This window comes from Mirounga leonina, unplaced genomic scaffold, assembly GCF_011800145.1.
Source record: "Mirounga leonina isolate KUSES-001 unplaced genomic scaffold, KU_Mleo_1.0 Mir_154, whole genome shotgun sequence".
Lineage (NCBI taxonomy): Eukaryota > Metazoa > Chordata > Mammalia > Carnivora > Phocidae > Mirounga > Mirounga leonina.
Genome location: NW_023270389.1, coordinates 5482612 through 5498060, shown reverse-complemented (window position 1 = coordinate 5498060; position 15449 = coordinate 5482612). Strand labels below are relative to the sequence as shown.

Below are 15449 nucleotides of genomic sequence, written 5' to 3'. Positions count from 1 at the left end.
AAAGAACCGAAAGGAGGTACCTGTACACCGATGCTCACCGCAGCATTATTCACAAGAGCCGAAAGAGGGAAGCAACACAAACGTCCATGGGTGGATGAATAGATAAGCAAAATGTAACGTACACATACAACAGAGGATTTATTCAGCCTTAGAAAGGAAAGAAATTCTGACACAGTCTACAATATGAATGAACCTTGGGGCGCCTGGGTGGCTCAGTCGGTTAAGCGGCTGCCTTCGGCTCAGGTCACGATCCCGGGGTCCTGGGATCAAGCCCCGCATCGGGTTCCCTGCTCAGCGGGAAGCCTGCTTCTCCCTCTGCCTGCCTCTCCGCCTACTTGTTTCTCTCTCTCTCTCTGTCAAATAAATAAATAAAATCTTAAAAAAAAAAAATATGGATGAACCTTGAAGACATTGTGCCAAGTGAAATAAGCCAGGCACAAAAGGACAAGCATTGTATGATTCCATTTCATGAGATACCCAGAGTAGTCAAATTTATAGAGAGAGAAAATCGAATGGTTAGGGGCTGGTGCTGGGGGCAAAGGAGAATGGGAATTATTGTTTAATGAAGGATTCTGGAGATGGGTAGTGGTGAGATGGTTTGTACAAGGTGAATATGTTTTGTTTTTTTTTTAAGATTTTATTTATCTGTGAGAGAGAGAATGAGAGACAGAGAGCATGAGAGGGAGGAGGGTCAGAGGGAGAAGCAGACTCTCCGCTGAGCAGGGAGCCTGATGTAGGACTCGATCCCCGGACTCCAGGATCATGACCTGAGCCGAAGGCAGTCGCTTAACCAACTGAGCCACCCAGGCGCCCCAAGGTGAATATGTTTAATGCCACTGAATTGTGCACTTAAAAATGGTTAAAATGGCAAGTCTTATATTACACATGTTTCACCACAATAAAAAATGTTAAAAAAAAGAAGTAAAAAGACAACCCAATTAAAAAATGAGCATAGGATTTGAATATTCCTTTCTCCAAAGAAGATATGTAAATGGCCAATAAGCACATGAAAAGACATTCAAAATCAATAAACAGATGTCGGAGAACCAGTGCGCTTACATTTATTTTATATGATTCAAGTTAAAATTAGAGCCATTGGCTAGAAGATATAAGTTGTGGCAACTTCAATAAAAGAAGGGTCTTTCTGATGATAAGAGAAGTTCCCAAACTGGAAAAGTGGGGTAGTGAGTTCCTTGTATACTAGAAGTATACAAGCATAGGCAGAAAACCACAAGAAAATACTGCAGAAGATATTTACTCATTAGGTACAACCGTGACTTTTAACTTCGTGTGTGTGTGTGTGTGTTTGTGTGTGAGCAGCACCTTTCTTGAAATGCAAAATGCAATATATTAAACAGATCAAAGTAAAGTTGCTTTGGTTACCCAGGGCCGGGGGCCTATAGTTTCACCTGCATGTCGGCCAGCCCCCAGACAACTATCCACAGGAGCTTAGTGGAATATCCAAAGCCCCAGGGAGCACTCTGAAAACCAATGAAGTTGATGATGAAATTAAATTTAATGGACCCTTCCAACTCTTAAGTTTTAAAAAGTTTTCATTTTTTTTTTTTTTTAAGATTTTATTTATGAGAGAGAGTGCACACAAGCAGGGGGAGTGGCAGAGGGAGAGGGAGAAGCAGGCTCCCCGCTCCGGAGCCCGACACTCGGTCCCAGGACCCTGGGATCATGACCTGAGCCGAAGGCAGATACTTAACCGATTGAGCCACCCAGGCGCCCCTTGAAAAAGTTTTCTTTTTTCTTTTTTTTTTAAAGATTTTATTTATTTATTCGACAGAGACACAGCGCGAGAGAGGGAACACAAGCAGGGGGAGGGGGAGAGGGAGAAGCAGTCTTCCCGCTGAGCAGGGAGCCCGATGTGGGGCTCAATCCCAGGAACCTGAGATCGTGATCCGAGCCGAAGGCAGACACTTAATGACTGAGCCACCCAGGCACCCCTGAAAGTTTCCTAACATCCTTTTCAGTGACTCTTGTTTTCCTGATAACTTAAACCCTGCATACATTTTTGCTTTGATAAACTGACCCAATTTATTAAGAGATAAAGAGTATCTCATATGGTACTAACTTAACCTTATTTTCATGCCTCCTCCAAACAACTCTAGAAGTTAGTAATAGAAAATATGATTCCATAAAACATAAATCAGCCATCTTTCCTGGACATATCACCTTGGAAACAGCCCTGTGTTCCCTGATGCTTTTTTTTTTCCCTACAAGTGTGTCTAGAGTTTCATAACTCTAAGAGCAAACAAAGTAGTGAAAGACTCAAGCCCACTACTTACTACCATTCGTTATGTGACTCAAGAAAAAAGGCCAAGGCTAATTATTATTATTTTTAAAGATTTTATTTATTTATTTGAGAGGGAGAGAGCTAGAGAGAGAGCATGAGTAGGGGGGTGGGCAGATGGAGAAGCAGGCTTCCCACTGAGCAGGGAGCCCAACATGGGGTTCGATCCCAGGACCCTGGGATCATGACCTGAGCTGAAGGCAGCCACCCAGGAGCCCCTAGGCCAGGGATTTAAATATAGACTCAGAATAATAGTAAGTTCTTCACCATTATAATCTCCCCAAATCTTTTCTCTCTTAGAAAAAGTTTTATCATAAAGTTGCAAGGATTAAGATCACTTATTAGTCTCCTTCTGTTTCAGTAGAATGTCCAGTTTCTACAATCAGAATTATTTCTGGAATCTGGCTTGGAAAAAATCTGAAGGGTTGTGGTATTTGTGGAGGTGGTCAAAAAATGGCCAGCCTCCCTGGCAAGAGCCCAAGTAAAGCGGGTAGTGGAACTCAAGGAGCAGCTCGAGAGGGGTTTCTCTTTGCCAACACCAGCATAGCCGCTATCAGAGTTACCTCGGAGAACACCCGAGAAGCAGCTACAGATGCATCGATGCCCGCGTGTACACTCGCACCTACGTGTGCCCCGGGGTCGGCAGACATACACATCCCAGCTCTCGCTACTGAAAAGGTCTGGAAGCCATGACATCCTGGTAGCAATGAGCACATCTAGCACCCAGATCTTGATTGCACAGGAGCATTCTTTTTTTTTTTTTTTTTTAAAGATTTTATTTATTTATTTGAGAGAGAGAATGAGAGACAGAGAGCACGAGAGGGAAGAGGGTCAGAGGGAGAAGCAGACCCCCCGCTGAGCAGGGAGCCCAATGCGGGACTCGATCCCGGGACTCCAGGATCATGACCTGAGCCGAAGGCAGTCGCTTAACCAACTGAGCCACCCAGGCGCCCGCACAGGAGCATTCTTGAAGAACTCCCACTGGCTGAGTGTGGGACAGTTTGGACATCAAAATAAAGGAGAGTAACAGTGTAACCTTTTGGGAAAAATAGGAACTGTGAAATAATAAAAAATATGTATATACATTGTCTCTGGTCCTGGTTCCTGACACCAGAGCTCCTAAAACCCTTATAATCTCCCGAGTGATAGGAGTGTTAGGTATATTTTTTGTTCCAATATTTGGTCTTTGACCCTGATTCCTGACACACAGTTCCGAAATCCCTTGGAATTTCCTGGGTGGTAAGAGTGTCCTTTGTTCTAATGAGGTGACTCTGGATGGGGGCTGGTTACCAGAAAGACTGAGCCATGATTAGAAACTTGGAGCTTTCAGGTCCAACCCCTCTTTTTCCAGGGAGGGAAGAAGGGCTAGAGATTGAGTTAGTATTTGATCATGCCTACCGATTAAGCCTCCATAAAAATCCCAAAAGTAAAGGATTCAGAGTTTCCAGGTCAGTAAGTATGTCCACATGTCAAGAGGGTGGTGTATCCCAACTCCGTGGGGACAGAAGCTGCTGTGCTGGGAACTATTCCTGACACAGAGGTACCTAAAAGGGTACCCGGTTGTTGATCTGTATCAGCTGTAATATCCCTTATAAGGAACTAGTAAAGGTAAGTAAATGTTTCCAAGTTCTGTGAGCAATTCTAGCAAATTATTGAACCTGAGGAGGGGGTAGAGAGAACCCTTGATTTATAGCTGGTCAGTCAAAAGCCCAGGACTTACAAACTGGCATCTGGAGTGGGGGGCAGTCCTGTGGGACTGAGCCCCTAACCTGTGGGGCCTGCACTAACTCCAAATAGTAAGTGTCATAAATAAATTACTGCACACCCAACTGGTGTCCACAGAGTTGGAAAACTGGCTGGTGTGGGAAAAACCTCCATACCTTTGATGTTAGAAGTACTGAAAGCAGAGAGGAAACAGTGCTATTTTTCCTTTAGCTGGTGTCATAAGAGTAGAGGAGAAATGAGTTTTTCCTTTTAGGAATCCTTGAGTCTGTACTGATAAAGAAAGCAAGCTTTAGCCTATTTATTAATTAATTAATTTATAAATAAATCTAGAGGGTATGATGGAATTAGAAAAAATATAATCTGGCAACCAACATAGTAATAACTGACTCCTAGTAATAACTAATAAATGCTGATGGTAAGTATCATCAACAGATGGGGGGCAGAAGTCTCACCACAAAATAGTTAACAATTAATAAACACAGTATCTTTATCCATTAACTTTATAGATGAAGAAACCTAAGCAGGCACATCTTAACTAATGATAAAAGTCAACATCGCCAGTAATGGGATATAAATCATTATCATGTGTAGCTACCTCCCCCCCCCCCCATGCAGGGAAAGAGCACAGCATCACCTCAGAGGTATTCCTACCAAAAATGAATAAATCACAAGAAAACGTCAGGCAAACCCAAACAGGAACATTCTAAAAATGTTAAGGTCATGAAAGATAAGGAAAGACTGAAAAACTGTTATACACTGAAGGAGATCAAAGAGTTAAAGAGATAACTAAATGCAATACATGATCCTGGCTTGGATCCTGGACCTATAAAGGACATTATTAGGACAAGTGACAACATTTGAATGGGATCTGAGGATTAGATGGTGACATTGGGTCAAAGTTAATTTTCTGATTGTGATGGCTGTACTACAGAGTGTCCTTGAATTTTTTTTTTTTTGAGAGAGAGAGAGAGGGGGCGGGGAGGGGCAGAGGGAGAGGGAGCGGGTGAGAGAGAATCCCAAGCAGCCTCCATGCTCAGCACACAGCCCGATGCGACGACCCTGACTGACAATCTGACTGAGATCAGGACCTGAGCCAAAATCAGAAGTCTGGCATTTAATCAAATGAGCAACCCAGGCGCTCCTAGAGTGTCCTTGAATTTAAGAAACACACACTCAAGTATTAAGGGTTTGTGGTAGTCAGAATAACGACCTCCCTGAACATGTCCATATTCTACTCCTTGGAACCTGTGAGTATTTTACCTTAAATGGCAAAGGGGAATTTAAAGTTGCAGATGAAATTAAGTTTGCTAATAAGCTCACCTTAGGCTAAGTAGACTATCCTGGATTATCTGGATGGTCCCAACATAATCACAAAGGTCCTTACAAGTGGGAGAGGCTGACAGGAAGGAATGGAGAAGAAATGTGACAATGGAAGCAGGGTCGAAGTGGTGGGAGGGAGAAGAACACCACCCATCATTGCTGGTTTTGAAGATGGAGGAAGGAGGCCACAAGCCAAGGAACTCAGAGTAGCCTCTAGAAGCTAGAAGAGGGTAGGAAACAGATTCTTCCCTTGAACCTTCGGAAAGGAATGCAGCCCTACCAACACCTTAATTTTAACCCAGTGAGACCTGCGTCAGACTTCTGACCTATGGAACTCTAAGACAGTAAGTGTGTTCTTTTAAGTTACAAAGTTTGTGCTAACTTGTTACAGCAGCATTATAGGACTGACGGAACATCATCTCTGCACTTGATCTTAAATCATCTGGACATGCTAACAAGTTGGGAATGTGCATAAAGCTATACAGGAATTCAATGTATTGTTTCTATAACATTTATGTAAATTTGAAACTGTTTCAAAATAATGTTTTTCAATTAATGGGAATTACATTTTGACCCACCAGAATTTTCCAAATGGTAGTTCTACAGGATAAATTACCCTCTAAGGACAGAAGACAGAAAATAGTCTTCTTATATAAAAGGCCTGAGGGAAATAGTCAGAGACGCAATGGCCCAACCTCCAGAACCTTCACCCATTACTTCTAGACTCCCCAGTTCCAGAGACCTTACCTGTAGATAGTGATATGAGGAGACAGAGGACGGTTTAAATCAGTGTTCTTATTCCAGAACCTCTCCATCTCTTCCTTGGCTGTGGTTCCCAAAGGAACAGCACTAAAATAAAACGAGAAGCTTTTAAAATGATTAAAAGTAAACTTGGCTTAAGTTTTTACATAACAAAAAGTTAAATAAAAAAAGCTAAGCTCTAAGCTGGGCTGGATGAGCCCACTACAGAAGGAAAACATGTTCATCCACTCCCCTTGTCCCTATGCCAAGTCTGACACAGTTATTAATAACCTCAATCACCCAGTGAGGTCATATCAGAGGAGAGAACTCTTCTTTCTAATCCCCAAACACACAGGTCCTGCAACAGAAGCTCAGCTTCTTTCATGCTGCACAGCAGAGCAAGGACAATATTTCAAAACCATTTACACAAATGGATCACCCTTTCCCCAGGCCACGGGTGCTGTCTCCTACATCACCATCTGCTCTCATCTGTTTTGTCAAGACTCCCTCCCTTTCACGTTCTCAAAAATCAAAAACTGGATCAGCTCAGTACCTCTGAACAGCTTCTTGGTTTCCCTTGTCACTGGGTTGGGTTGAGGCCAAGTGTTGAACAGCTGTGTTCAACAATTTATTATGTACCCATATTAAACATGACTCCATCCTCCTCAAGAAAATATAACCTACCCATAGATTACTTACTAATTACAGAAAGAAAAGAACAGTAATTTCATAGTGGAAAAATACCTAGCAGACATTCTCTTATTCAAATGATCACATGCCCCCTGATGTGAATGTAACAGAGAATATACATCACTTAAGTATTACTCCTGACAAAAATGGGTAAACTGACTCTAATTATAGGAAATGGTCAGACAAACCCAACTTGAGAGACAGTCTACAAAAAACTGGCCTGTATTTTTCAAAAATGTCAGTGTCATAAAAGACAAAGGAAGGCTAAGAAGCAGTTCCAGATTAAAAGATACTAAAGAAATATGACAAATAAATACAATGTGTGAGCCTAATTAGCTCCTGAATGGGGAACAGGAAGACTGTATTTCTATAAAGTACATTATATTGGACAAAAAGAAAATCTGAAAACTAACTGTATGCTGGATAAAAGTACCTCAATGTTAAATTTCCTGAATTTGATAATTGTGTTTGTATAATTATACTGTTATATAAGATAATGTTCTTGTTCTTAGAAGAAGTATTTAGAAGTAAAGTGTCATGGTGTCTGCAATTTCATCTCAAAGAATTCAGAGAAAATACTAACAGTAATTAAATATACATCAGCCTTGACCACACTAAATTGTCAATATTAGACCAGGTTTGACCAACAAAAATAACAATTTCATAAAACACAACCTAAAATACATAAAACTCTAAGCAAACACAGCAAAATGTTAAAAACCGATGAATCTAGGTGAAATGTATATAGAACTCCATTGCACTATTCTTCCAACTTTTCTGAAAGTATAAAATATTTCTCAAATTTAAAGTTTAATATTCTTATCCATCCTTCTATTACCAGATGAGAAAAATAGTGACCACAATCATTAAATTTTCAGCCAACCATCTGCAACTTCCTTCTTTCATATGTACCCCCAAAATCCAAACCAACAACCCACTGCTGTTCCCTGAGGGAAGAAAAGTTAAGTCATAATGACCTCCACAAATTTAGAAACTTACTTTCTGATAGAGAGCCGAGGACTAAGGTGGGCACGGAGGCAATGACGGCCAACATGTCTGCAAGAGAATAAAGAGTCAATGGTGGGGCGCCTGGCTAGCTCAGTGGGTAGAGCCTGCAACCCTGAATCTCGGGGTTGTATCCCTCAAGCCCCACGTTGGGTGTAGAGATTACTTAAAAATAAAATCTTTAAAAAAGAGAGAGAGAGAGAATGAAGAGTCAACACACATTTAGAGATCAACCTCAGTTTATCAACTTCTCTATTTCTGTACCATGTTAGATTTAGGAGTGGAGGGAAAAATTAGTAAGATGAAAACAAGGACAGTATCAATGTCCTTGAGATTATTTTTTAGCTGGAAAGCTACAACTTTAAATAACTGGAGAATAATCACATATATAACCTTCAAATCAAAATAACGTTTTAGCTGAACATGAATAATACAAGATAAAAGAATAATCAGTTGATAATGTTCAACAAAGAATGTCATTTTTTTAAAAGTTAGGTGATGGTTAAAGGACAGGGGTAGGGGCGCCTGGGTGGCTCAGTCGTTAAGCGTCTGCCTTCAGCTCAGGTCATGATCCTGGGATCAAGCCCCGCATCGGGCTCCCTGCTTGGTGGGAAGTCTGCTTCTCCCTCTTCCTCTCCCCCTGCTTGTGTTCCCTCTTTGGCTGTCTCTCTCTCTGTCAAATAAATAAACAAAATCTTTAATAAATAAATAAATAAATAAGTAAAAGACAGGGGTAAATAAGAACAAGAATAAGAATACACCTTAGTTAACTGCTACAAATGGATGAATTAAGAAGAATAAGGAGTTTGTGGAAAGAGGGTTCTAAATTTTAAGCTATCATTTTAGGAACTACCATCAAGTTCCAGACAAGCTGGATGAACTTCAAGTCAAAAAGTCTCTAATCATGCAAAAAGCATGGGAACGCAAAGATTCCCCTGACCAGTGAAGAGTTACGTGAGGAGGATACACGTTTTCTACCAAAAAGTTGCTATTTTTGAAAGATATACATCAGTACCAAAACTGCTTTTCAAGTCTAAAACTAAGATGTGCCCAGGCATTCTATGGAAAGTGAATTTAACTGATCCAGAGTTCACACAGCATTATGAAAAAACGACCACTACACCCCTTTATTCACATTATTATCTAAAATCTTTCCAAAAGTATTTAAGAAAGTTACACGAGTGGGATTAAAATTAAAAATACATCGATTATACAAAAGTTTACATATATCTATTATATGTAAGGCACTGTGCGATATAAAACCTCCTTGAGATCCAATGATCTTCTAAAAAAAAGCTCATGGTGTCCCCCACACCACTGATACTAGATGCATAAACAGTTCAAAATCCCTATGCTTTACACTAGGACAGTAGAAGGGTCCACTATTTGAAGGCAAAATAATCCAATCAACACTTCCTTCAGCTCTTCCTTCTTTCCAGCTTTGGAGGCAAGAGGTGAATACTGACATTGTGTACCCAAGACTCCCAGAAAGGAGAAGTGGGAACAAATGTCTTCAATCAATTGAAGCAATTGTGGCTCTGGAGTTGCAGGGCATGCATTCCTCACACCAGGCTAGGTCCAGTCACCCAGCTACCCGGCAAGAGTTTGCAGATGTGGGTTGGAATCTACAGCACTCTCTGTCTAGTTCTATTGTTTCCCAGACAAATGCCAATGTAAGCTTTCCACAAGGCCCTAACAGAAACTAGTTGCACCGACTCCATAGCCTTATTTGAAACATGACAAAAGTAGGTATCTATCCTTGCCTTTCATGTGAAACCAGGAACTCTGAAAAGTTCTACCAAGGACTTGGGCTTTATATGTTATAGCTAAAAGGTAATAGTACTTTATTTTTAAATAACAAGCCAGAATGTATCATTCTCATTAGTATTGGTCCCTTCTAAATACAATACACATGTCTACCCAAAAATGTAATCACTGCTCAAATCATTTCTGAAACTCTTCCCTGGACTGGGGCAACAAGTGATGCAGAAAGAACATTAAAATAAAAAAGTCATATTGGAGTTCCAGTTCTGCATAAGTTGTGTAACTTTACAGAATCACTGAGCTGCAGCTTTTTCATTATGAAATGGGATTGATAAGACCTACCTGATTGGTCGCTGGGAGGATTACATATGAATATGTACAGAAAGGCATTCTCACTATCTCAGCAATATCGCCCATATACATAAGATATTACTAATATTTCATTGGTCTCCCCAAGGTCTTTAGAATTCACATCATATTCTTTTTAAAACCCTCAGTGGTGATAAAAATATTCATCTGCTGAAAATGGATTTGACTTTTGGAAAAAAACAGAAGTTATTCAAAGCCAAGTCTATGTGATCAAACTAAATAAAACCATTTTTGGTCCAAAACAAGATGTGACTACAATATAATGAGTTTCTCTTATACGACCTCTAAACTTGATCTGATGGTATGCCAAAAAAGTTTTAGAAATAACTGGGGTAAAGGCGTCTGGGTGGCTCAGTCGTTAAGCGTCTGCCTTCGGCTCAGGTCATGATCCCAGGGTCCTGGGATCGAGTGCCGCATCGGGCTCCCTGCCTGGCAGGAAGCCTGCTTCTCCCTCTCCCACTCCCCTTGCTTGTGTTCCTGCTCTCGCTATCTCTCTCTCTGTCAAATAAATAAAATCTTTTTTTTAAAAAAAAGAAAGGACTGGGGTAAGAGCAACACTAAAATAGATGTATAACTTTGAAGGACAGGATGACAAGCAATCTTTTGTATACAAAAGTTCTCATTAATGGCTATTAGCACCCAACCTACTCCCAAGCTACAAGAGAAGACACCCCTGATTTCTTCTTGTCTCTCACCCCCCATATATATGAGAGGCATCACCCAATCCTATCAGTACTATCCAGGAAACTTCGGTCCATTGTTTTAGTCCTTATCCTTTTCATTTCTCACAAAGAGGACTATAAGAGGAGCTCCTCAACTGGTCTCCCTAGCAACTCTCTCTTCCCTATCATTCAATATTACCAAAGCTAACTTACTGAAAAATAAAGCTGATTTCACTGCTCTTCTACCCCAAAGTCTTTTAACAGTTCCCTGCTGCTTGCAGTATAAGGTCCATATGATAGCCAAACGAGGCCTTTCTCAACACAGCCCAAACCAACTCTCTGGACCCATTATCCTACAAATTCCCTTCAGCCCCTTGTATGTCTACCACACCCAATATTATACTACATACACCCAGACAGAGGATGCCTTCTTAGGACCACATGCCTTTGCTTGTGCTGTAGAGTGGAACCTCCCTCTCTGACAAACTCATCCTTCAAAACCCAACAACTCCTAGATGGCGACTTCACCGTTTCTTTAGCCTTACTTGCACCTGCCTTGCTTCTACACCACTTCTTCATAACTCTGTATCAACACCTATTATGTTGCTTAATAATTAATCTATTTACTTATCTCCTATGCTAGCCTGAGCTCTTCAAGGATAGGACTGGAATGCTTTGTGTCTAGAACACCTATAATAATGTCCGACACATAGAAGAGGCTCTAAAAAATGGTTTGTAAAGGAATATGCTTATTTTAAAAAGCTGTCTTATATATTTAAAGCTAGACCTCATTTTTAGAGGTGTTTCACATGTAGCATTTTATATGATGAGCAACGTGCAGATAGTTAATGACTTTTGGTGACTTTGTGCTTAAGCAGCATGAACTTTATTAGACAGAAGCCTAGCTGTTCTCAGCTCAGTTCTCTATCTCTGTCTTGGCTTTGGCAAGTCATTCCTTGAGTGAGTGCCAAAAGAGCTTGCATTACTCAGCAGGTTATTTATTCCTGGCTAGTCTGTGAACTGTTTAGGGAGTATACAAATTATAGAGCACTATTCAAAAGCCATGACATACAGTACTCTGAGAACTAATAATTTTTAGTTAGCCAAGCATTAAAAATGTTTAACCAATACTTCTTTTAAGTGGGCCCAAATTATTGCTATTTTCATTCACAAATGAGGAAACCACAATTATGGAATCAGTGACCTTGACTTGTCCAAAATAAATGGAATTCGTGACAATACCAGAACTAGAAACCAGCTCCTAGAATTGCCTAGAAGGTATTTTCCTTTGAGGCTAAATCAGCACATTATGAACAGTTCCAAATCCCTGTAGTGAAATGGAATTTGACTCAGAACTTCAATCAGAAAAAAAAATTTGGGGGGGGGTGCGCCTAGGTCGCTCAATGGGTTGGGCGTCTAACTCCCAACTCCCGTCCAACTGATTTCAGCTCAGGTCATGATCTAGACTGAGCCCTGGGACTTCGACCAGCTCTGTGCTCAGCAGGGAGTCTGCTTGAGATTTTCTCCCCTCCCGCGCACGTGCTTGCTCTCTCTCTAAAATAAATCAATCAATCTTAAAAAAAAAAAATTTAATTCCCTATGTCCCCTCTTCAGAAAGCCCTTGTGAGAAAAGAAGAGAGAGGTACCCTTCCCATGAGCTTCAGATTACTTCTAATGAAAAAGAAATCTATTTCTTGGCATTGAATCCTAGTGGTGACCATACTACACATCTCAAAATGATACTGTCTGGACATACTTAATGAGTATGATAATTGTCAGCTTCTAAACAATAATCCTGAAACTCCTAAGATGAACTATTTAGAACCAATATGATCATTTCAAGCTAAATGTTAATTCTACCAAAAGTCCCTGACATCTACCAAAATGTGATATATCAAAGAATTCAAAATCATTCAATTATGGTAAAACTACCTGGAATAAAAAATGCAGTTCTGGCAAGACTGGCCCTGGCACACCTTAGGAAAAAAAGAAAAGGAGGGACAGGGAGAAAAATGATCGATTAAGATAACCCATTCCTGATCTCAACTCCCAAGAGGGATCGTTTTGTCACAGAGAAAAACTAAATAAAGCCCCTCTATTTTTATACTGGGTGACTGAAGTGGAAAGAGAAATGAGAAGACATTTGGGGAAATCAGGAATTAAATCTCAACAACATTAAAACTAACTTTCCATAACAAATATTTTCCAAAAATAGGCCTGGCACGAAACTAAGCCGGCATTTGTACCAGGACTGTCTAAAGTCACTTAAGTCGCTGTGTCTGGAAAGGCTCTGAATACAGAATGGAGCCTAGAAAGAGGACAGCTCAGAATGGAAGAAAATCTAGGGTACTTCCCCGGACAGTGAATGACCTCGTATAGGAAAACTGAGACATCCGCTCCCCCTTCCTTCTCTCCCCAAGTAAAAAGAGAAACTAAAATTGAATTCCCCGGGCTGCTGTGGGCCACTAGAGCGACCGCTATGAGCGCTATTGCTAATCGCCAGCGCGACAGGGATCCAAGGCTTCCTGTCCCCTCCGCCCGGGGCCCGTTAGGAACGCAGTGCACACTCATTGCCAGCAACTAGCGTTTGCAGAAGTTACAAGCAAAGACAAAGCACACCAAGATCCCTCTCCCCGAGGCCCAATTCCTGAATAAGACCTCGAAGTCCTAGCGGATGATCCGCTGACCTCGAAATCGTAACTTTACTCTCTCGGAGCTTGGCTCTGGGTGCGGCCCCGAGAGCATCTGGGGCGAAAGTACTGGGAGTGGGGGGAAGTGGAAAGGGCGACAACCGTGCGACCCGTCGGTAGGGAGTAGGGACGAGATAACGGGCCAGGGACCCCGAGTACGGGAGCGACTGGGGAAAGAGAAGGGGCCCTAGGATTCCACAGCGCGCGGCACGCACACCGGGGGCCCTTTCCCTGCCCAGGCACGGGACACACCGCCGTCAGCAAGACGTAAGGGGCAGTGCAGGCCTCCCGAGGGCCGCGGACACCGGCTCCCAGCCCGGGGCTAAAGTCACCTCAACAAGAGCGCAGCCATCTTGAGTTCCGGTCTGGACGGAAGTGACGCCCAACGTCCCCGCCGCCTTAGGGCGTGGTCTCTATCACGTGACAACACCAGCTCTTTATAAAGGATGGGGAGCGGCTGGGTTGCAGCTTTGTTCAGACTCTTGGTTTCCTCTGGTTGACTCCTCTCTGCCCGGTCTCCTTCGGCTGGCTTCCACCAGAACTTGCCAGGGGTTCGGCATCAATGGCGCTGACTCAGACTCTACAGTGTGCATTTTACCTGTGAACGTAATTCATTTTGTTTCGCACTACTGAACATCTGATTTGCCCTGATTCTTCACCAGGGACTCCTCAGTCTAGTTCCGCTCCACCTCCTTCCCCCGTAGGCCGGCCAAGGCACCCAGGGAAACGGGCTCCATCCCGTTCCAGTGGGAAGCTTCGCCAATGCAGAGACACACAAGTTGAGACCCAAGTTGAGGAAGGAGCGTGAGAACGATGCAGACCACCATCCCAAGACCAGGGAGCCTCCTCTAACCACCTGGGTTAGCTTTGTGCCCTACAGTCCCTGGGCTTGAGCTGCCGCCTGAGCTGGACGCCCACTAGTCAAACACAACGCTCTTTTGTTCCTTGTTTCAAGGCTATGTGGATGACACCCACAGCTACAAGAACCCGGGGTGGGGGAAAGCTTGCTTTGATTTTTAAACACACACACACGTGTGTGTGTGCATATGTATAGTTTTGAGGGACCCAAGCACTGCAGTCAATTGCAGAGCACTTGTGACTTAAGGAAGAAAAAGGGAATGAGAAAGGAACAGAAAATGAAAAAGTTCTTGAGTCTCTTTTTTTGTGGGGGGTAGGAGTGAAGGAGACAGCCTAGAGCAACTCCTACAATAAAACATTCAGCTACATTAATATTCAGATCTCATTTATATTTAGCACTCCTGCACTTCTTTCAGGATTTAAATAGCACAAATTCACTTATTTCTTCATCAAATGAAAATACTATTTTGCATTTCTATAATACTTGACAATGAAAGCACTTTTATAGACTTTTGGACTGGAAGAGACCAGAGAGGCTCTCAGACCTGATTTTCTATCCAGTGCAGGGATCTCCTCGGCAACACTTAGGGCCACTGGTGTTCAAGACTCTGCTGTAACACATTCAGTAATAGATACCTCAGAACTCAAGTTTCATTTAGTGAACAGCTTAATCATTAGAAAGTTGTTATGTTAAAATATAGTTTTCTGGGGGTACCTGGCTGGCTCAGTCAGTGCAGCATGTGATTCTGGATCTTAGTGTTGTGAGTTCAAGGCCCACGTTGGGTGTAGAGACAATTTACAAATAAAATCTTTAAAAGTAAGAAAATAAAATACAGTTTTCTGCTATTGAACTTCCCGTCATTGATCCCACTGTGGCCCTCTGGCATTTCACATTAACAAATCCAATGAATGCCTCTTTCACTTAGCTCTTTAAATAATTTCATTTTATATATGTATATAAGTTATATATATTATATATATGTTATATATATTTTATATTTTATATATATTTTTATATATATAATATTTAATTCTCATTCCCTTTTTCTTAAGTCCCAAGTGTTTTGCATATATAAGTTATATATATATATAAAACTTTAAAGTTATATATATAACAAAATATAATATATACTATATAGTTTTATATATAGATAGTTATATATATTTATATATATATATATATAATCTTTTGCCAGAGTATGTGAAAGTGCTATAGGGGATTCAAAGATACAAACATGTAATTGTCCTCAAGAAGCTTATAGCCTTAGCAGAATTAGTAAATAAATAAATACAACAAAGAAAGTAGCAATCCCATGAAAGAAACTA

At 41.4% G+C, this 15449-nt stretch overlaps 1 protein-coding gene across 1 annotated transcript in view; it reads right to left on the bottom strand.

The window, feature by feature from the left end:
* SDHC (succinate dehydrogenase complex subunit C) overlaps positions 1–13656 on the bottom strand; it is a 34165-nt gene extending 20509 nt beyond the window's left edge. The window contains exons 1-3 of the mRNA XM_035010012.1: positions 13598–13656; positions 7775–7831; positions 6092–6193 (exon numbers count right to left, since the gene is read on the bottom strand). Of these exons, the coding sequence (XP_034865903.1) occupies positions 6092–6193; positions 7775–7831; positions 13598–13617 (179 nt within the window). The 5' untranslated portion in view covers positions 13618–13656. The remainder of the gene's footprint in view (positions 1–6091; positions 6194–7774; positions 7832–13597) is intronic.
* Positions 13657–15449: the final 1793 nt, after the last annotated feature.